Genomic DNA, 25,618 nt, shown 5'->3' with positions numbered 1-25,618 from the left:
TGATATGTCTCTGCAACGTCTTTTCATCTACAGGTTTCTCCTCCTCTTTTTTCTCCCCTCCATGTTTTTGTTTTTGGTATTTTTTCCTGACAATACCAGCTGGTATTAGAATTTTCCAGTCTGGATTTTACTGACTCCCTTTCCATGATGTTGGATTTTTCTGGCCCATATATTTTCTCTAAATTGGTATTGGTATTTCAATGCAAAAGTGTATAATCAGATCCTAGTTTGGTTTTTTTACAGGAAGAGAGGGTAAGTTGACTTCTAACAGGAGGCTCCTAACATCTAATTATCTTTTTGTGATATGAACAGCATGGATGGCTACTACCTAAATCCATTAGTTTATTAATGGCTGCAAAGCGGGAGTACTTTAAATCTATCATCCTTCATTATCCAGACAACTTTTATAGAAACTTCCTGTCTTAAACTACTCAAGTTATTCTGAGGTACCAATCACAAATGCACCATCAACATTATTTTCTTTATTAAGTTTTCAGAATAATGAGTGGGATTTCACACATTCTCCACAGAAGGCCAACAGGTTTTGTTTGTTTTTTTAGAATCATTACGAACTCATGGATTTAAACATATTTGATGTTTCTATCACTGATTGTCAAGTAATAAGCTTCTTAAAAGAAGGACTTAAGAATGCTGTCTTTAAAGGTAACAGATCTCCTTACTGGTTTTAACAGAGGGACACTTCAAGATATGTGAATACTTGAAAGGGAAATATGGACTGCTTTCTGTTTAAATTATTTAACTGAAGAAATTACACATACATTCCTAAGTAGTTCTACAGTATGACTTTCTAAGAGGAAAGAAAATAAAAAATGTAAAGGCATGGTTGCTGTTCTAGAGAAACTAAAAATCTAGTTGTAGAAACTGCACTAAACTAATATACTTAAGAAACTAATAAACCAAACACAATTAGAGAATAGTATGCAGTGCTCAACAATTAAGCAGAGGAAAATTCATGAGAGATACAAGACTTGAAAGAGGAGTAAGATTTAGGAAGGCAAATGTGTGAAGAACGTATAATGGGAAAGAAAATACAACACAAAGTACAAATGAGTGTGGTCTATTCATGGGACAGTAAGCAGACTTCTCACTATAGCAAGACAGGATGAAACATTTTTAAATCACTCATATTAGAGCTATACAATTGGGATTCTATTTATTCCTTTTTTGTATTTCTTTTTCTTTTTTTGGGGGGGACAGCACTGGGGGACCAAACCCAGGGCCTTGCACATGCTAGGCAAGTACCACTGAGCTACCTACCTAGCCCAGAAGGTTTGGATTCCAACCTTGGCTTTGTCACAGATTATTGTATGACCTGTTCACTTAACCTCCCTGAGTTTCACTGTATTCATTTTTAAAACTAGGACAGAAAGACATAATTACTTTTAATAGCTATTCAGTTCTAAAAATTCCAATTCTAAGCACCTAATGTCTCTTATTTTTTAAAAGGCTGTATTTCAAAAGTTTAGGATACAATAAGATATTCATCCCAAACAAGTAACTAAAAACATTACCATCTTTAAACAAGTAAATCTTACCTTCATTTGCTGTTTGTCCCATGGTATCACTTTCTGGTGTTTTTTCCTGAAAGAAAAAAAAGCAATGACTCCTTTTAGCATGATACAATTCTGAAGGGTAGTAATATTAGGGATCAGTTACAGTATCAGATAAATCCTCCAAACTCAGTTTCCCTAGTGCTGGGATTATAGAGATGCACCATCACACACGGCAATATCTGAATTTTTATTAGTACAGAAAATATTAAGTATGTTACAGATGGCTCCTTGACTTATAATGAAGTTATATCCTGATGAACCCATCCTAAATTGAAAAATCCTAATTCATAAATGCATTTAATGCAGGCAACATAGGTGTATTTACCAGGCTGACTAATCTTTTCCTGATGACCAGGGTTATGGTCATAAATATCAATGAGAGCATACATAACATGGAGAAAAGAGTTTCTGGGATACTTTACTTTCTGCAATCTGCCTCTACCTTCATTATTCTCCTTTAACTGCTTTCCAAGACCCCAAGTATCTTCTAGACATCAAACTTCATTTCAGTGTTTCAATCCTCATTCACCTTGACATTAAAGAACCCTTTGTTAAAGGTCAGTCCTCATGTCAGACATTTTTGCTCTCTTAATCTCAGGTATGTTATTCTCTAGTCCCTCATTTCTTCCTTGCGAGTCCATGGACTACAATCTTGTTCTATTCCATGGCTAATGCAACACCCCTATGCAGACAACTTCTATACTAGCCTCTCTAGTCCCACTTTCTCTTCAAAAAAAAAAAATTGGTGGGACTGAGCTCAGGGATTCACACTTGCAAAGCAGCAACTCAACCATTTGTGTGCCTCCAGTCCATTTTGCTCTGATTATTTTGGAGATGGGGTCTCATGAACTATTTGCCCGGTCTGACCTTGAATCGCCCGGTCTGACCTTGAATCTTGATCCTCTGGATCTCAGCCTCTCAAATAGCTAGGATTACAGGCACACACCACAGGCGCCTAGCCAAAATTTCTAATCTAGCCAAATGAACATCAGCCTGAATGCTTTGCGACCCCTTAAACACAATATATTTTAAAAAACCAAACTCTTTTGTGACCCAAAATGAGCTCCTCCCCTTCTCCTTCCTATTTTAACATTTAATAGGCATTACAATCTTTCTGAACTAAAAGTCATCTTTGATTCTCTCCTTTGTCCAATCTCTTATCAGTTATCAAGTTCTATTGATCGTGCAAGCTCAGAAAGCCAATATTGAAATAGAAATAACTCTAACCAAGGTTTGTCAGATGTCTAAAGTCAAGGCTTTAATGTATTGTACATGCTTTGAAAGAACGATAGGGAGACAATACCATATAGAACCAGAATGTTGGAGGTTTTACTTTTTTGATGAGATGTTTCTTGTGGCTATTGTTGTTGGTTCTCTGTTCCTTCCTACAACATCAAATCTACCATCTTAATTTACACACAAGTCTAAGTCAGCTCTGTGAGAATTGCAGCAATCCTCCACCTTCAATATCTTTCTCCTTCCCAGTTGCTGACTGACCTTTATTTTTATTCTGCATTTTATCTCTTTGTAGGATGTGTGAAATCTCAAAAAGACAGGTCCATGATAAATGGGTTAGTATTACAGGCATTGTTTTCAAGCAAAGAGTAAGAATTGATGTTATATCAGAATTTGGTTTATAAATTCCAACTGCAGAACAGGTGAACAGAAACATGTGCTTTAAAACAATATTCACAAAAAGGGAAGACACAACAGTCCATATTGACAAAATAATCTAATTGCAAAATATATTATTTTGCAAAAATGTTCCATCATATTGTCACTGGATGAGAAATGAGGGGGTCCCCTCAGCTTCCCAGTTTCCATGCAAAATCACAGGTACTTGAGATCCACATGTGAAAAAGTATTTCAAAGTTTCTCACAAGGAAGTCTCAAAAGGTGGAAATTTTAAGCAAGTGTTTATTTTAGTGTAACAGGATAAAATGGGGAGATGTAAGGGGGAGAAACATTTCCTGCTCCCTACACAGGAAACTAGAATAAAGACTCCAGGGGGAGTGGGGTTATCTGTGGTTTTTATACTTTCTGAGCTACAGAATACATATGGTCAAGTGGTTCTGCAGCCCCTAATCATTAGCTTAGTCCCTAATCAATGGCTGTGGGTGGCTAAGATGGATGCTGTTTATTATTCTAAAACATAAGAGGCCAGGCTTGGTGGCTTATGCCTGTAATCCTAGCTACTCAGGAGGTGGAGATCAGAAGGATCAAGGGCTCAAGACCATCCAGGGCAAAAACTTCTCACAACCCCATCTCAACTAATGGCTAGATACTGTGACATGTGCCTGTCATCCCACATATGCAGGGACATAAACAGGATTGAGGTCCAGGCCTATTCACATACAAGACCATATCTCAAAAATAACCAACACAAAAAAGGGAGTGGCTCAAGTGATAAAGACCTGTCTAGCATGTGGGAGGCTCTGAGTTCAAACCCCAGCACAGGCTAAACAAAAATGAGGATGTGATCTGGGACTACCCAAAACACACGGACAATAGGTGAGCTTTAGGACTTTGCCAGATTTTTGACTCTTTACCTGTTAGTGGAAGAGTTAACAGCTTCTTAACATATTTCAAAGGGGAAGGCAAGTACAGATAGCTCCTTTATCTCCCTATTCTTGTAACTTAACATCTAAAATGTGATGGGAGAGGAGCTAGCTGCTCTGGTTTTTCAGTTTTTACTTCCTGGTTCTAATGTCTTGAGTCTGGCCATTTTATTAAATATATTATTTATTAAAAATAAATCTGATTTCCCTGTCTCATCTATTTATCCTATCTCAATATATTTGAGCATATCAAAAGTATAACAAATTTCAAGACAAACAAAAGTTCACAAGTATAATTTTGTTGTTTTATTTTATTTCACATTTTGCTTTATTTTCACTTCCAGTTAAGGTTGCGATCAACCTGTTCTTTTCAATCATTCATTCATTCACTATTCATCTAGTAAATATTTATTGATTTGCTGGTGTTTTAAAGGAAATGTTGTAATATGTGATTGAAAGTCATACACACAATTCAGCAAAAATTAATGGAATACAATTAATGGAATTTCCCAAGTGGAAAGGGTTTTTTTCTTTATCTATCTTGCTATAAAGACGCTTTTCAGACTTGAACAACAAACAAAAATGCCCTTCATTGTGCAAGGGTTAAATGCACAAAACAAATCCTTAAGTTTTTCATTATGAATTGAAATTAGTTTATTTTGTTTAAAAGAAGTACTTCACATACCTAGATGCAAAAAATGTTGATTTAATTCAAATACAGTCTGGCTATATATTTCCCTGTGACAAACATAAGTCCCTTCTTTTAAGATTTTGCTTATAGTAAGTGTGATTTATCCTAATAAAGTATAGACAAAGCGTATATATCCATTGTATAGCCAACATAACATTGAACTGGACATGATTCATTGCTTTGAGATGGCATAATTACCTATTCAATTCACACAACTCATTAAAATAATAAATTGTCCCATTTTCTAACATATCTATAGAAGTAATCAGAAAAAAATAAACTCTAATGTTGCAATTACATTTAAAAATTCTATCTCTGAATTGTGACTAATCAATATTAAGAAAGGTATTTTTGGTAGTAAAGATTTATCAAAGCAAGCCTTCTGGAGGAAGGCTTATGTTTTAGTAAAATTTACCCCAACAAATTAGAAATTAATCTTTTTCTGTGTCAAAACAAATCCAGTAAGACAACTCTTTTCAAGAATGTTTAAGTTATCTAAAAAATTATAACCTACAAGTTAAAATAATTAATCACTTACAACTTTAAAATGATTTATGTGAAAAGTTATGCATTTAGTTAAGAAGCATGTCATGTCAGTAGACAGATAAATGAAAGACAAGTCAAGGGTTGCCAAAATTCCAGTTTATAGTCGTAAATTCCTAAGGTTTTAAAGGACAGCCACAAGGCTAATTGCCCAAAGACCTGCTGCCCACAGACATTTGTGGAGGAGTGGAGTTAATGGCAGGGCATGTCAGTTTACTACAGGCAGCTCATGGTGTGACATTTTGACAAAAGAACTGGATCAGGTTACAACCTGTTCCTATTATCACTACAGCCTAGATTTATGGTTTCTAACACCAGCCCTATAAGAAATAATGGAAATGATGACAACAACAATTCCCACTAGACAACAGACTGCAGAAAAGCATGCAATAAACCACAATCTAAAGTGACCAGAAAACTAAACATCCCTGACAATACCTCAAACATGAGGCAGGTGTTGGGAAATCACTCATTTAATTATTTTTATAACTTCTCCAAATCTCAACATGAAAAAAAAATCTCAGAGTTTTCAAATCAATCTAAAACCAAGCAATATATAAATCACTGCATATTATTCTCTCAATAACAGCCATAAAGACACTGTTTCATTTGAACAGATTTATGAAACTACCATGTTAGTTAAAAATTAAGCATTACTGATATTACTTTCAAATAATTTTTAAAGTATATTTAAAAATGCTCCAAATAATACTTTGACATTTTTTCAAAGGAAAAAAAGACAACTATATTCAGAGGCAAGAGAACTTAAGAAACATAATTTTGATTCAGTGTTTAAATTAAAAATATATAATCAAAATCTTAAACCAGCTAACATTAGTGAAAGGTAGGAAAATTAACCAAATATTAACAAAAAGGACTTTGCCAATACAAACTCTTAAATAACTATGTCAAGGCTAGAAGGTACATACCAAACAGCTGTTTATATCTGGAATTCCAGCTAATCCTTTTGAGAAACAGAGGATGAGAAAAATCAAATGTGTGTTCTTAAGATAAGAAGCCAAGAGAAACTTACCAACTTCCCTGAGAAAAGAAAGTATCCTCAAGGTATGCTCTAGAATTGCAATGTATCTGTCCCTTCCTAAGTTTACAATGGCACATTACCACAAAAGGTGGGCACTCTCTTTCCGCTCTTACAACAATTTGCTCCTATAAACCTAGGAAGGGGCAGAGCCATGGCCATAAACACAAGTCACAAGTAGTAGGTTGTCAAATGTTCTCTATCTTCAAATGTTTCCCTGAACTTTACTCATACAAAGACTCAACAAGCTTATTCTATTTTTTTAAACTCTTTAAATAATGAATTCATCAAGTCTAAGTCTGATGATCGTGAAATTAAGAGGAAGAGCACCATCATATAATCTCTATGGATCCAAAGACCTTTCACTTTTCACACAGTAAGATAGCCCCGTTTCTTAAGTTAAAACCTTTCCATCACATGCCCCAAAAAAAATCAAAGTAAGAGAAGGCTTAGGGACATGTGTTTAATAAAATCATAATATAAAAGCTATCAGCATTATTATTTCTATGGTTGCCAAGGTATACTTATATTTGACAACATAAAGGCAAAAAATAACCACAAAGGCCTTTCTCATGAAAACATGTGCTCATTTCATATCGTAGATGGGCTCTGAAATTTTCTCAAGTTATCCCGCTTTAAGAACCTCCACTTGTTATATATTTACAAATGAGATGTTACCACAGTAAAGAAATTTCTATGCACAGAGTAATAAAAATCTAGGGTGGTTGAAGCCTGCAAAACACATTTAACACCAAATTATTTATATAAATAGTATGTTATGCCATTATGGTATAAATTATATAATGGTATAAGTTATACCATTTTAAATCTAAGATAAATGGAATTGCTTTCTTTCATTTATTTCTCCAAGATAAAAGGATTGTGAATATTAAGACTCCAAGTCAGGGAACGTAAACTTCCCTGTTTAATCTTTCACAACACTGGCAATTCTCAACATTTCCAAGTTTTCAGTTTCTACAATCAACAATCACATCAAATTATAAGACATTTATATACTAATTCTCAGACATCTATGATAGTTCTAAACTTCTTGGGGTGATTGATTTGCTCACTCTAAACCACAGAATACCTCCTGGAAAGGCCAGACCCATTAATGTTCTTAATACAACTAACTGCTCTAACTCTGATAGTTGGCAGAGATCTCTTTGTTCTTATATGTTCTAAAAAAACAGGAATATGACTATGAGGAAATGAGATTCGCACAGAGGGAAGCTAATAGAGAAAATGAGCTCAGATTTCTACAAACAACCCTACTGAGACCAGAGCTGGCATAAAGGGGGAAGAAAAGGACAGACAGGGTAACCTGGCAAAAAAAGAACTAGAGGTGACTAACAACTCAAATAAGAGGATCTCTTGCATCCATCACTAGTATTCCACTCAACCCAAAGAGATGGGCAATAAAATGCTCAAGTGAAATTTTCCTCTCCCACCCCCAAGAGTTCAAACTAAAACTCGGCTTTGAAATTGGGATTTGGATCTTCATTAAATGGAACAAGGGACTAAGTTATTTTCATTCAAAAGAGTTGGCATTTACTAAGCCTTTTCAAGGCACTTTACCATCATCAATTATTTCTCAGTGAGACAGCATAGGATTACCCTGACCATTTCACTGACTCTGAAACAGACAGCAACAGAAGAGAAACTGGGGCAGGAAGAAGGGTGATAGGAAGCATCTGGGAGGAACAGGCAGGCAGCTAAAATCTGGTTTGTAGCTGACCATCATAACCCTTATGTATTTTTGAGCTCAGAGATTTTAAAAATATTTTGAAAAAAGGAAAATGCTTTAAAATATTAGTAAGTTAAAATCTAGTTATAACTCAATTATACTTGCTCATAGACATGTAGTTTAGCAGTAAAAAAAAAAAATCTCCAGTGCCCATACTGATTTCATTTTATAGCAGCAACTAATTTTTTCTCTTGAGCCTAACACCAATGTTATCTATTTGACCCACAATATAATCTCTTATAAACGTGTGTAGCTTTATATAATGATAACAAAAAAGGCACAAAGATTGCACAGGTCAGAAATAATTTGTGGTTACAACCAGAATTTTGCTTAAAAATTGTGACAAAAATATCCACTCAGTTTGTACGTTAAATAAAAGGAGTATTTGTTCTACATTCATAATGATTTTCTTAGCTGTAACTTTGAAATATCCAGGAATGTACTGGTGAGAAGCCTTAAATACTCAGCAACTAGTACATATAGCAGGCTCTGAATAAATGTACCTTGAACTGAATTAACTCCATACAAATTAGTGCAAGTGTTTAAGAAAGATGTGTTAATTGAATCATAAATCAAAAAGTCTGACCAACTGCCTCATAAGAAATACTGATACCACACCACATCTTTAAGACCAACTCCAATGTTCTTTGTACATTTATAACATCATCAATTTTAAAGCAACCTCACACATGATGCAGTAGCTACAGTAATCTTTTTTTCCTATCAATTCCAAAACAAATCAAGTTATCTGGAGTTAACAGGTATACATCCTTAAGAAGCTTATAAGGTTGCACCATATGTATGTTTACTGAAAAATTTCAAAGCCATTTTAAATGGTGTCTGACAATCTTTTTTTTTTAAAAAAAAAATCAGACTTCTAAAGGTTATGAATAAAGCTATAGCAGGCATAAAGTGAATGCTCAAAAACTCACCCCTTTCTCAAAATCCCAATTGGACTCATTTCCAAAAGCTTATTTTCATATCCCTCCCATTAAAAATACAAACCCACAAACACCCTAAAAGAACATCCATCATTGGAAATACATTATTTAATAAGTAATTAAGAAATAGCAAGGAAACAAAACTGTTACTATTGAAGAATATTCCGTTATTGAAAAGAATCAAACATGCATCTATGAATATTGTTATCATATGGTTGCTCTTCATAGGAAGCTATATTCCATAAACACACATCTTTTAATACTCTTCCCTCAAAACAGAAATATGAGCAACTCTGTAGGCACTAAAATACAGTATCTTCTGAAGCTGTTTGGGGAGGGGGGAAGGCATCTCTAATGGTTTTGAAAATCATGTATCATAAGCAAGTTACTCCCCGCCTCAGTTTCCCCCTAATATTAATCCATTTGCTTCCTGAAGATGTTCTAAAATCATCTTACAGGTAAGCCAGGAACGTTAATCCAATACAAAACAAGCAAATTTCAAGTTGAAATCACACTTTGTGATGTGAAACAAATGTTTAACAACCTTTTTAAAAATATCAATACTCTACAACGTGAATCTGTAAGTAAACACCTGACCTACCCAAACATGGGGGAGCGGGGAGGAAGCGATTACAGTTCAGCCCTGGAAGCTTTGTACAACTCAAGGTGCAAAAATCGCTCAAATTCTCCTACACCCTTTCTCCCTTTGGCTCTTCATGCTCGGACTGAAGCACAAGCGCTACTCAGGTGAAAAAGTTAGAAAACTAAGGAACCATTTCATGCAGTTTCTAAGAGAAGGCAGCAGTGGTCCCTATACTCCAGCCTTAACGGCAGGACGACCGCTGCCGCCTTGCGGCCCCCCAAGAAACTTGGACCCCGCCCCCCCCGCAACTCGCCTGGGACCTGCCGCGCCTTCCTGTCCCGCTTCACCCCTGTCCACGCCAGGAGATCTAAGGCGCGCACCTAGCACTGGCCACAGGCGCATCCTTCCACGCTGACAGTCCCTCCCCAAATCCAAAAGTTACTTCACAAGTCCTGAGGAACGCGCCCGGTCCCTCAGAACCCAGACCCACGCGAAGTCACCCCTGTCCCTCAGCCCCGCCCAACACCCACAACGCCCCCAAACCCCAACCGGGTCCCACCTACCCCCGGGAGGCTGGGGAGGGCGCTGTCCCTGCTGCCTGCGAGGCAACGGTTGAAGGACCGAGGCCCGGCTTCCGAAAGCCAAAGAGAGAGATGGGCCTGCGGCGGGCGAAGGGGCTCGAGGGGCAAAAGTGTGAGGGGCGGCGCAAAAGCGGCTGAGGCGGTCCGCAGAGAACGCTCCGTGGGACAGGGAAAAGCGTGGCCGCAGGGGTGAAGCTCGCCCTGGTGCGAGGCCGAACTGAGGAGGGACCCAGTGGGCAGTGAGGGGGCGTTCCTCGCACGGGACTCGCCGCGTAAGGCTCCCCGCAGCCCGCCTCACGGACAACAATCAGGTCCATGCACTACAGCTCAGTTTCTCCGCTCCTCACGGAGCCCGGGGACACCACACACCTCGGGTCTCGAAAGCGAGAGCAACGAAATTCTCTCACACTAGTCCCGCGAGCCGGCACCGGGCTTCACACTGCCGCCGCCATTTTTGAGAAGCCGCGCGCGGAGCCGCGCATGCCCCGCAACCGCCACCGCCGCCCCGCCTCCCCCCTCGCCCCCCCCCCCGCCGCCGCGGCCGCCCCACGTGCCCTACAGTTGCCGCAAGCACGCCCCTATGACCGCCGCAGCGTGCGAGGCCCGAGCTGGGGACCCAGCAGCCTTGCCAACCAAAGCACCGGCAGTAGCACTGCGAGCCTGAGAAAACCCATGTCAGTTTTCCTTCATCCCTCCCCGCCAAAAAAAAAAAAAAAAAAAAATCCAGTGTAGCCCAAGGCCCCAGTTCTTCGCAAGTTCCATCCGGGAACCCGCTTCCCTTAGCCATTGCCTTAGACTCCCAGCCACCACACACTCCTAAGCTACTTACCCCCAAAATCGGGCGCTTTGCTAGAGACTCAAGTTGGAGGAGCAGGGGAAAAGCAGCACTACATTAACTCAGGGGAGAAATAATTTGTTCACAGTCCAAGAGCGTCACCAGGAAGGAACCAGTAACTCAGGTAAGAGATCACACCAAGGAATGAAGAGGGAAGAAAAACTGCGTTAAAATGGTCCTTCCTGCTTTCCGCTTTTGCCAAAATAAATTTCAGACTACTTTTTAATAATGTTAATATAGGTTGGACCATCACTATTTTGTTTACATTGTATGGAAGTGTCTTGCACGTATTAGGAATTTAATAAATATTTGTTGACTGAGAAAATGGATGAATAAGTATCTTCCATTATGATCAATTAATTTTGCCTAGGAAACTGAAAATAAGGAGACTGAACTGAAAAAGTAAATCTAAAGCTAGTAAAATCCAAATTTTCATGATTTACTTTTCAAGCAAGCCTCAGATTTGTTATCAATTTGTTCCTGTAAGTTCTCTTGACTTGCTTGGCCAAAACCTGTGACAATCCTAAAGACATGTCACCCCACTGACTCCAAGTTACAATGCAAAATCCTCCTGTATCTCAAGTGTATTTGGTTACTTTTGTACCTTTCCTTAGAGCTTCGAATTAGTCAAATAGAAGACAATTTTCTTTCCTAGATAAGCAAGTTTAATCTAATTTTTATGTAAGTACTTATACTAAATATTATTTGCTTACATAGTTACTACTACAGAATGATTAGTGAAGATGCCCTCTAATTTTCCCACTTAATGCTCATCTTTCCCCCTAAAACACAGAAGCCTACCTGTCTAGCAGAAAGTAGAGATTCAAGGTGTAACTAGTAAACAACATTCATATTTTTAACTTAGTGAAAAATCCAAATAGCAGATATTAGATAACAATTAAAATAGTAATTGAATTTACAAACACCTTCAGACCCTTGTTTCTAACAAGTTGCTCCTTTTACCCCATTATACCAAAAGCACATACCAGAAAGATATAAAATAGTTTTAGTATCATTGTTGGTTATAATAAACCCCTTTTCCTAACTTCAAAATAGTATCTTCCCCAAGGCTGGCACTAGTGGTTTACAGCTGTAATTTTAGCCATTTGGATAAACATCATGCTTAAAGAGGTAGCAAGAGGAACAAATGTATTTATGTGAGGAAGTGAAAAGGTGTGACTATGGAATCAATGCCACTTTGGTGACAAACACACATTATAGAAACTCCAAACTCAAGGCCTACCATTTTAAAATATTTTAAATTACTTCTTTGAAATGATGGTTAGTTAAGAATGCTTTACAATCCACTTTGAATATTTTGAAAATTCATATTCTAATACACTGGAAAATGTAGAAGAAATGGGTAAATTTTTACATGCACAAGTCCTACCAAAATTGAACCAAGAGGATATAAACCACCTAAACAGATTTTTAACAAGAAATGAAATTGAAGCAACAACAGAATCTCCCAACAAAGAAACGCCCAGGAATTCACTCCTGAATTCTACAAGACCTTTAAAGAACTACTATCAATATGCACCTCAAACTATTCCATGAAAGAGAAAGGGAAGGAATGCTAACAAACTCATTCTATGAAGCCAGTATTATCCTGATATCAAAACTGGACAAGGACCTGACAAAAAAGAAAATTATAGACCAATTTCCTTGATAAACGAACACAGACTCAAAAATTCTCAATAGAATACTTGCAAACCAAATTCAACAACACATTAAAAGGATCACACACCATGATCAAGTTGGTTTCATTCCAGGGATGCAAGGATGGTCAAAAAAATTAAATACCTAGAAATAAACTTAACAAAGGAGGTGACAGATCTCTACAGTGAGAACTGTAAAACCTTGAAGCAATAAACTGAAGACACTAGAAGATGGAAAGAATTCCCATGTTCATAGATTGGCAGAATTAATATTGTGGAAATGGCTACACTACTGAAAGCAATCCCCAAATTCAATGCAATCCTGTCAGTTTTCACAGAAATAAGAAAAATCACTATTAAAATCCATATGGAAGCACAAAAGACCCTGAATAGCCAATGCAATCCTGAGCAAAAAGAGCAATACTGTAAGTATCACAACATCTGACTTCAAATTATACTACAGAAACTGTAATAACAAACGGCATGGTACTGGCACAAAAACAGACACAAGGACAAATGGAACATAATATCCCAAAGTAAGCCCACACAGGTACAGCCACCTGATTTTCAACAAAGGTGTCCAAAACATACACTGGAGAAAAGATAGCCTCCATCAACAAATGGTGTTGGGAAAACTGGATAGCCACATGTAGAAAACTGAAAATAGACCCTCTATTACCCTGTACAAAAGTTAATTCAAAATGGATCAAAGATCTAAATGTAAGCTCTCAATAGAGGAAAACACAGGGAAAAGCCTTGAAGACAGGAATAGGTAATGCCTTTCTGAAAAGGACTCTGATTGCTCAGGAAATAAGAGTAAGAATTGGCAAATGGGATTACATCAAATTAAAAAACAGCTTCACAGCAAAGTAACCAATTACCAGAATCAAGAAACAACCTATAGACTGGGAGAAAAATCTTTTAGAGCTATTCATCAGACAAAAGATTAATACCCAAAATATAGAAAGAACTCCAGAAATTAAATACCAAGAGAACAAACAATCCAATTAATAAATGAGCAAATGAGTTGGACAGTTCTGAAAAGAAATACAAATGGCCAATAAATGAAGAAATGTTCAACATCCTTGGCCATAAGGGAAATGCAAATCAAAATGACTGCGATTCCACATCATCCCTGTCAGAATGGCAATCATCAAGAAAACAAGCAAATGCTGGGGAGGGTTAGGGTATTAGTAGAAATGTAAATTAGTGCAGTCATTATGGAAATCAGTATGGCGGTTCCTCATAAAACTAAAAACAGAACTACCATATGATCCTGCAATACCACTCCTGGGCATATACTGGAAGGAGTGTAAGTCTGCTACAATAGAGATACCTGTAATACCTTTACGGCCATGTTTATAACAGCACTATTCAAAAAGCCAAACTATGGCATCAGCCCAGATAGCCATTCAACTGATGAATGGATAAAGAAAATGTATATATACACAGAAAAATGAAATTATGCCATTTGCAGGAAAATGAATGGAACTGCAAGTCACAATGTTAAATGAAATAAACCAGACTGGGAAAGACAAATATCATATTTTTCTCATTTGCAGAATCTAAACCTAAAAAAAAAAAGTGAAGTGAGTGTAAGGGAGAAGGGACTGTTTGGGAGTGGGATCAGCAGGAGGGAGAGGGTGAAAGGAGAGGGTGAAGGGAAGGATGAATATGATCAAAGTACTTCATAAGCATGTGTGAAAATAAAATGAAAATTCCTTAAAAAGGGGGGTGAGAAGTGTTAAGAAAGAGTAATGGGAGTTTATTTGATCAACATAATTATATGCATGTATGGAAATACCACAATGAAATCCCTTTGTACAAATAATGTATGCTAATAAAAAAAAAAAAGAAAAGAGAATGCTTTATAATTCAAAAATATCCCTCACTACCATTTAAGAATGACTTTTTAAAATGGAGATCATGGCAATGTTGATTTTTAATGAGCACAAGGATGGAATGAATAAAAGAAAATGCTTTGTGCACTTTGGCATTCAAAGACTTGAATTCAGAAAGACAGAGCCAAAATTCAAAAATTGTGTGCAGGATTTGTAGAACTGCCTCTATTTCCAATGTACTTTGAAACACCTAGGGTCCTCATGACACTAATAGAGAGCGTGGGGAGTTGGAGACCTGGTTAAAGTAGGTTCTGCTCCTTTCTGGAACTCTGATTGATTCAAAGTGCACTGGACTCTATCTAAACTGAATGGAAAACAACCCTATCAGACATACAAAAGCCATTCTCGGGGCTGTTCCAGACCAAACAGCTAAGCCAGTGTGTCCAGCATTGTGATTCATCTGCATGATACACAATGCATATATCCATTCCTCATTCAGGCAGGAAATATTTACTAAACCTACCAAAGGCCAGGTCCTGTGCTAGATGTGTACAAATACGTTAGTGTGGAGGGTTGAGCTGTACTGAAGATCGAACCCAGGGCCTCATACATGATAGGCAAGTGCTCTACCACTGAGCCACATCCCCAGACCTCAACAAGTGATTTTAATGGTTTTCAATGAATTTAACATGTTTCTTATAGGCACAAATAGGTATTCACTTGTTGAGACAAATGGATCATTACATGTTTATGTAAATGAATAAAAACAGTTCTTCATGCAAAATCGTATACACTTCGAATAGAGAACACAGTGAAATTAGACAACCTAACATGAAATTCATGCAGAGAACATTTCCCTCCTTATCTCAGAGTTGTTCAGCTCCTGGTTTTTGGAAATTTCCAACAAACTCTCCTTCACACAAAGCAAGTGGGCTTTTCAAACCTTGCCTCTGGGCATCTAGAGTATCACTCAACCACAAGCTCTAGAGACCTGGATACAACAGGCCTCAAATAGCACAATGGCTTCTGTTCTCTGCTCCAGTGGTGGGGATTATCAACTCATGTGCCTGAGAAAAGAAGATGTAAATCTTTGCCTTTGTGGGATGCTTTGTGTAAACCTATAGTGTGAAAACCTTTTTTTAAAATTATGCAGTATCAGCTAAGAAAGGGAAAGAAAAATATGCCAAGCCTAAGTCTGCAAACTTCCAAAGCACAACACAACACATTAAAGGTTTAGTGTCACAAACAATCATGTCCTTGTCGTCTACCCATTTACCAGCACAGTTTCTACAAATAACAGGCAAGCACTAAAGTTTCATAAAATGTTTTGGCAGTGCAGGATGGACCAGCTTTCTGGCAGTCCAAAGAAATGACTGCAAAATTTTTTTGGTGCGAATAGCCTTAAGTATTTTAAAAGCTGAATAAACAGAGTTGCCAACAGTCCCAAATATGTTTTACTATTTCTGAACTGGACATTCAGGATTATTTCAGGATGATTTTTTTTGCTAATAATGTTTCAATAAATGAATTATCCTATTTCCCTTTCTTAAATGTTGATGACTTTGGATAACTTTGTAAATGAGAAACACACTTCAGAAGCCAATTGCAGAAGCTGAGATATAAATTTCCTAGAAAGCATATTAAAAAGACAACATGACGATTGAGGTTTCCAGGAATATTGTACACCCATAGTTTTTATTAAAGGAGAATATTAATTTCTAAATCTAAACTTTGGAAACATAACTTACTAACCTGAAACAGTTCTACAATATTTTCTTTCAGCAAGTTATTCTAAAGTATGTTCTAAATCTGGCTTCCAATATGATAGCCATTAGCAACATGTGGCTATTTGAAATTAAATTTAGATTAATTGGGCTGGGGGTTACCTCACTGGTAGAGCTCTTGTCTGGCAACACACACACACACACACACACACACACACACACACACACACACTAAATTAACTGAAATGAAATAAAATAAAAATCAAAAATCAGGAAGGAGATCTGAGAAGTGACTGCTACTGCTACCACCTGGTCTCTGTACCTGACCCCGACCAGGACCTGTGATGTCAATGATGTCAACTCCAGTGAGATGGGTGAGGAAGAATTAGGGTTGAACCCAAGCTGAGCCTGAGCTGAGGGTTCACACTGCTCTTCAGATTTCCAGGCCTGTCTGACCTGAAGAAGTAAGAGTTGGCTTAACTCCAAGTAACAGCACAGTGTATGCATCCAACTTGCTCTTCTCCCTGACAAACACCAACTTGTCCTGAATATTTTCCAAGTATGGCATAGTTGTGAAGGTTATTGTAATGAAAGATGAAGATAGTAGGAAGATTTATTATTGCATCAGAGCAATAAACAAACAGGACAGTGGACACTGAAGTTATGCCTGTTTCAAAGAAAAAGAGCATATTGTACCAAGAAAAGTGTATATTCTGTCAAAGTGAAATAATTCTATGAAAATGGTTATCTCTCCCTTGGAAAAAAAATATGCATGGAGAATGTGAGGCTCCAAACAATAAAGAAAAATAAGAGAAATTCCTGAAGAAGAAATTGAGGAAGTAGAAGAAAGTGTAGGTGAAGGTAAAGATCCTGCTCTTGACAAGTCTCAATCAGGCCATAACATTTCAACAAGGCAAAGTTGAAGAACAAAACAAATGGAAACCCAGTACAGGGGGTCCCTCAACATCAGATGATTCAAGATATCCAAGAATAAAAAAAAGAACATACTATAATGATGAGGAAAAACTAAGTGATTAAAATTGTGGTTTTTTTAATGGAAATATCATTAAAAAATCTTGGAGTACAAAGTTCAGTTGGGGGACTAGGGATTACTTTTATTTTTGCTTTTTTTTTTGGTGGTAGTAGGGGGGTTTGAATTCAGGGCTTCATGCTTGCTAGGCAGGCACTCTACTATTTGAGCCACTCCACCTAATGATTACTTTTAGTATATTGAACATAAAAATACTTATTAACAAAAAGCTTTTTTAACTGAAAAGTATTTCATAGGAAAATTTAAAGTATTTTTAAAGTATCATGGTTCTCTCTTGCACAGTACAAGTTGAACATCCTTAATCTGAAAATCCAAAATCTAAAATTCTTCAATATCCAAATTTTGAGTGCCAACATGATGCCACAAGCAGAAAATTGCACACCATGAAACTTAAGAATATTGTATACGGTCAGGGGACATGGCTCAAGTGGTAGAATACCTCCCTATGAAAGCACGAGGCTGAGTTCAAACCCCAGTACCACCAAAAATATTATATGAAATTTCCTTTAGGTTTTTTACATTATGAAACATAAATGAATTTCATGTTTAGACTTATGCCTCATCCCCAAAATATCTATATCTACGTAGATCTATCTATCTATAGATAGATAGATAAGATAGATAGAGACAGAGATAGAGATAGATTCCCATATTCTAAAGTCCAAACTACTTTTAGTTCCAAGCATTTTGGATAAGCAATATTCAACTTGTACTAAAAATCAGGATTTGTTGGTAATAATTAACATTGAAAACAACCAATTTCAATAAAAACAGGAAAACAATACTATCAAAGTAATGTTACTGTCATCTCAGGAAAATAGGTAGATATTAAAATGATTTGAGAACTTTACTGTAAAAGTTTTATTCATGCCTGATTGGTTTATATGAGAATATATGAAATAAATTTAATCTTGAAAATTCAGTCTCAGTCATACTAGCCTCATTTCAAGTGCTATAGTTACATGTTACTGGCATCTGCTATGTTAGACAACGCAGAACAGTTCCATCTCAAAGAACATTCTGTTGGAGAGAAATGATCTATAATCCCTGCTATTCCAAGAGTGGACCAGCAGCTTTGGCATCATCTGGGAGCTTATTTCAGTGGCGTAACCTCAGGCCTGACACCAAACCTCCTGAGTCAGAATCTTCATTTTAACATAATGCCCAGGCAATTTGTGGGCATATGAAGTTTGAGAAGCACTGGTCTAAGTCAGTATTTCCTAGAACAGCTCAATCATAACAATCTCCAGCATACTCAATCACTGAGTCCTGGGCCTTGCTATAGGCTCACTAAAGCTGACTTTTCAGGGCAGGTGCGTGGGAATCTATGCTTAACAAATACTCCAGATGATTCTTGTTTCTCTGGCATTGGACATTGATATTTTTTAAAACTCCCAGGATTCTGGTACTCCCTTTCCCCCAAAGTGAGGGAGCTGAAATAAAGGAATCCAGCCCATAAAGTAAATCTGGAAATAGCTGCCAGAAACAGCTAAGTTGGGAACCGGAAACCACCATTGAAGCTCTGCCTTGTGAAGGAAAAGCAATAAAGATGCTCTTCCTCCTGCCCTAAGATCCCAAATAAGACAACCTGATACCCAGGCCAGAGAAAAAGGAGAGAATCAGAGGACACTCTTGTTTTAAGCTATGTGGTGTTATATATTTTTAGAGAGGAAACAAAATCAAAAGAATGTGTTTTCTCCTTCAGAAACAAGCACAAGCAAAATAACCCAAGCTGTCCTGCCTTCTGCAGATTTCATCTAACAAGCCTCACCACACAGGGAGAAAGTGGGATGGCACATTCATCCACCTCCACCTGAGGTCAAGAACAGTGAATGAATCTCTTCTGTCCTTCCTGGGTATGATGGAGAGGAAGCACGGAAGACAGCAAGGGAGGTAAGAAGGAAAGAAGGGAGGAAGAGTAGGAGGAAGGGAGGCAGGGAGAAGTGACAGAAAGGAGGGAGGCAGGAAGAGTGGACACATTATCAGCAGCTACTACAGTTCAGCACTCTGCCAAGTGCTTTGTACCTATCTACTCCCTGAATCATGAAAACAACCTTCTGAACTTGGTACTATTTATATTTTAAAACAGAGAGAGAAGAGGCTTGCAGAAGTCCTTTGATTTCCCCAAGGACAGAGAAAAATTAAAAACTACAACAAAAAACTCCCAGGATTCTGATAGCCAGGCAGAGTTAAGAACCACTGCTATAAATAATGCCAATGTAAAAACAACTTCTAGTATTAAAATTGGGTATTACATTTTTAAACAGAGGTAAAACAAAATGGCATTAAAAGTAAAATCTAACACTCCATGCAGGAGAGAAACACATCGTATGATCTCCTTATTCTATTATATGTTAACTGAGAAGAAAAGCCAGGTGCAGTGGCACTAACCTATAGTTCCAGCTACAGAGAAGACCAAGCCTGAGAACTGATTGAGCCCAGGAATTCAAGGTCAGCCTGAACAACATATATGAGACTCCACCTCAAAGAAAGAAAATAAATTTAACAGGTCCCACAGGAAGCTATGAAGGATCCCCTGGGGGTGGGAGGGACACTTCCTTACTCTATATTCCATGAACTCAAATATTGATGTATGATTTTGACTAAGCATTTTTGCCAATTCCTATGTAACATAATCAGACATAATTCAGCATGGTTTTATCTGTTTTTATGTTTTGTATTTCTGAGTAAAATGATTAGTTCTTTGAGGATGAGAATGAGGTTTCCTATTTTTTTGGACCCAAAACTCCCTTCCTGAAATATTTACTTGTTCACTAACTTAAACAAATCATGAGACCTATATAAAACAAAGCCACAGTATTTTAACAATATATAAAGACTGCCAGACAAAAGACCACTCACCTATGAAGAATTCACATTCCTATTACACATAAAGAATGGATTAAAAAAAGATAAGTCACAAAATAGGCTATTAATAAAGAAAAGATTAAAGGAATGTGTTGAGAATCAGAAAATGAAAGATAAGTGATTGGTTCTCAGATATTATTTTTATTATTATGTTTTATAACAACTTTTATGGCCCTAGATACTTAACAGGAGAAAACAGGAAAAACCTAGTATTACTGAGCTCCCTCCAATTCAGAAAGTTAGAAGAAACAATAATCTGGGTGCAGGGACTCATGCCTATAATCCTAACTACTTGGGAAATGGAAATAAGGAGGATCTAGGTTCAAGGTCAGATCCCAGATCCCCATCTCAACCAATAAAAGGTTGAGCATGGTGGTGTGCAACTGTCACATCCCAACCACCCAAGAAGTGTAAATAGCAGGATTACGGTCCAGGATAACCCAGGCATAAATGAGACTCTACTGGGAAAATAACTAAAGCAGAAAGGGCTGGGGATGTGGCTCAAGTGGTAGAGCACCTGCCTAACAAGTAGTAATGCTCTGAGTTCAAATCCCAGTACCCCACCCCAAAAAAGCCCAGAACAGACCCCAAAAAAATAGAAGGGAAAATAAAAAGTGAGACTATCACCTAAATAAAGAACAAACACAGAATAGAGACTAAGAAAGATGGTTCATGAAAAAAACACAAATGAGGGTCACTGAAAATGTTAAATGCACTGTATGCATGTATGGAAATATGCTGAATCTCATTAGTATGTATAATTTATATGTGTTATTAAAAAATAAATGATTCACAGTCAGTTTTTCCTAGACCTTGTAGATCCATGAAATTCAATCAAAATTCTGAGTTTTTCAAAAATCCCAACAAACTTTTTCTAAATTTTGTATCAAGGTTTCTCACCCTCAGCAGTACTGATATTTGGAGAATAATTTTGTTTTAGGGAACTGTCCTGCACACTGTAGGATATCTATCAGAGTTCCTGACCTTTACTTACTATGTATCAGCTGGTATCCCTCCACTACCAAGTTGTAAAAACCAGAAGTGACTACAGAAATTGTCAACTGTCCCTAGTGTATGGAAAGATAACAATTGTAGTTCAGATGAGAATGACAAGTTTGTATTTTTAAAGGGAAAAGACCAAAACCACCAGAATACCTCTGAAGTAGAAAGCAGACTTGGTCTCCCAGACTTCAGGACTAATTACAAAGCTATAGAAATTAGGAAAACTATATGGTACTAGAATACACCAGTGAGTCCAGAAATAGTCCTTCTACCAAATTATAAAGCGGGAAAAGGATATATTCAATCCATACAACTAGAATACATAAAGAGCTACAAATAAGAAAAGCTTAAGCAACCAAATAAAAAAAAGACAAAAAACATGAAGACATTTCAAAGAAGAGAAAACCTATGACCAATCAATGTGTAAAAAGATGTACAGTGCCAGGTCCAGTGCTTCCTACCTGTAATATCAGCACTTGGGAGGCTGAAGCCAATGGGAGGATTAAGAGCTTGAGGCCTTCCTGGGCTATAAAGTGAGACCCCCATCTCAAAAAGAAAAAAGGATATTGAACATTGTCATTGATCAGGGCAATTCAAATCAAAATCAGAATATAATACCAAGGGCTGACAAAAGAATATAGATCAACAGAATCTTGTACACATTATTGTTAGGAGTGTAAATTTATATAATAACTTTAGAAAATAGTTTATCCTGGTATCCTGAAGTTGAATATTCATAGACTCTCTGTAATCCAGTAATTCTACTACTAAATATACCCTAGCAAAACTGTTACACATGTATCCAGAAGACATGTACATATGGTCATAGCAGCATTGTACCCTAATTAAAAACTTGAAAACAACACAAATACCCATAAACAGAAGAGCAGATTAATCCACTGTAGTATATGTACACTCAAAATGATTACAGTAACACACAACGAAAGGGATAATTCTGAGCAAAATAATATATGAAAGAATATGTATGCACCTAAAGAATAAGGACAAAAATGAAAAACAGGTCACACTAAGGGAGGGCATTAACTGGAGGGGGAAGGTGACAGAAGGAAGGTGAATATGGGTGATATACTTTCTATACAAGAATGAATACAGAAGGTAACACACACGCACAGGAAATTAATGTGAGTCAACTCCCTGTATAGCTATCCTTAGCTCAACTAGCAAAAACCCTTGTTCCTTCCTATTATTGCTTATACTTTCTCTTCAACAAAATTAGAAATAAGGGCAAAATAGTTTCTGCTGGGTATTGAGGGGGTGGGGGGGAGAGGGAGGGGGTGGAGTGGGTGGTAAGGGAGGGGGTGGGGGCATGGGGGAGAAATGACCCAAGCATTGTATGCACATATGAATAATAAAACAATAAAAAAAGAATGAATACAGAATTTTTAAACCTGTTGAACTTACCATAAAAAGAGGACTAAGGTAGAAAGGAGAGAAATGGAGGAGATGAACCAATTAGGAATACAATACATATATACATGGAAACGTTATAATGAAACTCTGTATAGGATCTTTTTTGTGGTACTGGGATTTGAACTCAGGGCCTACACCTTGAGTCACTGCACCAGCCCTTTTTTGTGATGGGTTTTTTCAAGATAGGGTCTCACGAACTATTTGCCAGGGCTGGCTTCAAACCACAATCCTCCTGATCTCTGCCTCCTGAGTAGCTACAGGATTACAGGCGTGAGCCACCAGCACCTGGCTCTGTATAGGTATCTTAAACGAAAATGTCCTCCCCTCAAAAACGGAGGACAGGAACATAAATCAGGTCTTGTCTGGGGGTTGGTGCCTGTGGGAGGGGCGAATATAAGGAAAGGGTGTAGGAAATATGGAGCGAGCTTTCTCTCGCTCCCTTGTTACTAATGAACCTAACTGGACCTAACTGGGTGGTGATGGGAGATGCAGAAAAAACAAAGGATATACAGACAGACAGAAAGTTGGGGCCAGGTGTGTTGGATGCTTGGGTAGAGACACACAGCCCTCATTGCTTCTTTTCTCTGTTACTCTCTCCATTTATTCTGCTTATCTCTATCTATATTCTTTAAGGCCTTACTCCTTTACAATTCTTTAAAACCTTGCTTCTAAAGTCTTTCCTTAAAACCTTGCTTTTAAAGTCTTCTTTGCTGTTCTTTAAAGTCTCTTTCCTTAGACTCACACTGTCCCATGTTCTCTCTTAGCTGTTCTTTAGCATAATCCCTCTTAAAGTCTTTGCCCCCAGACTTGCAATTTCCCATGCTCTCTCTTTAGCTTTCGTAAAGCCTCGGTGCTCAGACTTGCACTGTCCCATGTTCTCTTTAGCTTTTCTTTAGCTTAGCTTTTCTAAAGCCTATGTTTAAAGTTCTCGGTGCAGACTTTCTATCAACCCCTCTTTAGCAATTCCCCTTTAGCGATCCTTTTCCCTTCCAAAACCTCCCACATCAAAAAGCCTCCCTGCATCCAAAAGCCAAAAGCCTCCCATTCATCCTCCTTCAGCCAGTCTTTTATACCCAGTGGTTAACAGGGAGGTGGAGCAACAGCTCTTGGGGAGGGGCGTGACATTGTAACAATAGAAACCTGTGAGCTACCTCTCTGAACTTGAACAACTTGGGGAAAGCAGCTGTTTTGCATTTTCCTCTTCTGTGGCTGGGGCTGTGCCAATCTCAGCCTACAGAACATTGGGTACAGCTGTGCTAATGTCCAGTTCTCATAGGCGTCTCATCTTCCGCTCTCCACAGGAATATTTACAGACTCATGGATGAAAATGGAAAAATGAGACCTGCTGAAACTATTCTAAGAATGGGGGCAAATGGGATAAAGGAGAATGATGGAGAAGATAAATTTAACTAAGATATATTGTAAGCACTTTTGTAAATGTCACAATGTACCCCCAGTAAAACAACAGTATGATAAAAACAAATTTTAGAAAAACAAAAATTAAGTCTGAAAATATTCTGCACAATTTGATACCCTTTTTAAAAGGTAAAACCTACTAAAATTAAAAATGGGGGTTTAAAACCAGACCTTAGCAGCCCATAATTCCAGAACTCAGGAGGCTGAGGCAGAAGGAACCCTAGTTCTAGGCCAGGTTGGGCTATGTAATGAGTTCAAGGCTAGCCTGGACTACACAACGAGACTCTGTCTCAAACAAACTAAGCAACAAAGAAAGGGCTGGTGATATAGCTTAGTAGTACTTACTAAGCATGCCCTAGGCCTCAGGTTCCTTTCCAAGGACTACATTTTTAAAGTGGGGGTGGGGGAAGTTAGGTCTGAAGAATGATGAGAAAGAGAGCAAGAGAATTAACACAAGATTCACATGGTTATCTCACTTCTGAAGAAGGTGAAGAGTACAGAGCTTTGTATAACTTAAGTCTTAGTTTTTACATTAGGTGGTAAGTTCATAGGTGCTTATTTTATTTGTAAATTTAATTAGAGAGATGGAGGGAGGGAAGGATGGGTAGATAGACCAACACAGAAGTTAGAGAAGGTCATGAATGGATCAATGATGACAGTTAATTGTGAACCAAAGGTTATAATTAATCCAAATTTGTGTACCTGAAGTCCATTGAAAATATATTTTACACATCAAATATTTCATAATTAAAGAACATGGAGATATAAGAAAGCAGAGGTTCATATGAAATTATAGCTGTATTTCTGAAAATTACGTAAAATTACTTTTGCCAGTGGAATAAAATCAAATTTCAAATGTCTTAGTAGACCCTGATTATCGGTTATTATTTTTATTTTTAATAGAGACCTGTAACAAATCCTTCTCTAAGGTAATCACTGTGTTGTGAAGAAAATTATCTCCTAATATACATATTTAGTGAGCTACTATTTTCAGCTATTCTTACATGATCTCTATGCATATATTATATACATATAGAATCTTCCTCATACACATAGCTCCCCAGTGGATGCCTCAAACTCCCTTTCTCTGTCAACCTTGCAATAGCAGGACATGCACCATCCTAACCCAGCTGACCCTGCTGCAGCCTGGCATCTCTTTTCCTTTTCCTTAGTCTTGGTTTTCTCCTGTCCCATCCTTGTCTATGTAGGTTTTGGGGATTAGCATTATATACTGTTTGGATCAATAGCTCCTTTTTCATCCCCAATTATCACACTCCCAATTCCTTACTTTTTCACTCCAGAGAGCCAGACCTATTCCTCTCACTGAAACATTTACCAACCACTTTCACTCTATGCAATACACTGAATGATGTACAATGGGAGGTGAACCAGAGAAAATCCTGACTTCAGGAACTTGCAGGCCAGTGGAGATGGTGACAGTAGAAATGATTATTAGGAAGATAGGAATGTGTCGAGTCTTGCCCACACCTACAAAATTAACACTGATCTAGATCCTAGGATGTACCTAACTAAGG

At 37.6% G+C, this 25,618-nt stretch overlaps 1 protein-coding gene across 3 annotated transcripts in view; it reads right to left on the bottom strand.

Annotated features, from left to right (window-relative positions):
* Positions 1 to 10,737, bottom strand: part of Scml2 (Scm polycomb group protein like 2) — a 93,783-nt gene extending 83,046 nt beyond the window's left edge. For all 3 annotated transcript variants that reach the window (XM_074062393.1, XM_074062394.1, XM_020152201.2), the window contains exons 1-2: positions 10,627 to 10,737; positions 1,557 to 1,602 (exon numbers count right to left, since the gene is read on the bottom strand). In XM_074062393.1, the coding sequence (XP_073918494.1) occupies positions 1,557 to 1,578 (22 nt within the window). In that variant the 5' untranslated portion in view covers positions 1,579 to 1,602; positions 10,627 to 10,737. The remainder of the gene's footprint in view (positions 1 to 1,556; positions 1,603 to 10,626) is intronic.
* Between the last annotated feature and the right edge of the window lie 14,881 nt (positions 10,738 to 25,618).

The sequence above is a fragment of the Castor canadensis genome, chromosome X, assembly GCF_047511655.1.
Source record: "Castor canadensis chromosome X, mCasCan1.hap1v2, whole genome shotgun sequence".
NCBI classification, from domain to species: Eukaryota; Metazoa; Chordata; class Mammalia; order Rodentia; family Castoridae; genus Castor; species Castor canadensis.
Note: the sequence above shows the minus strand (reverse complement) of the source record. Positions and strands in the feature narration are given on the sequence as shown.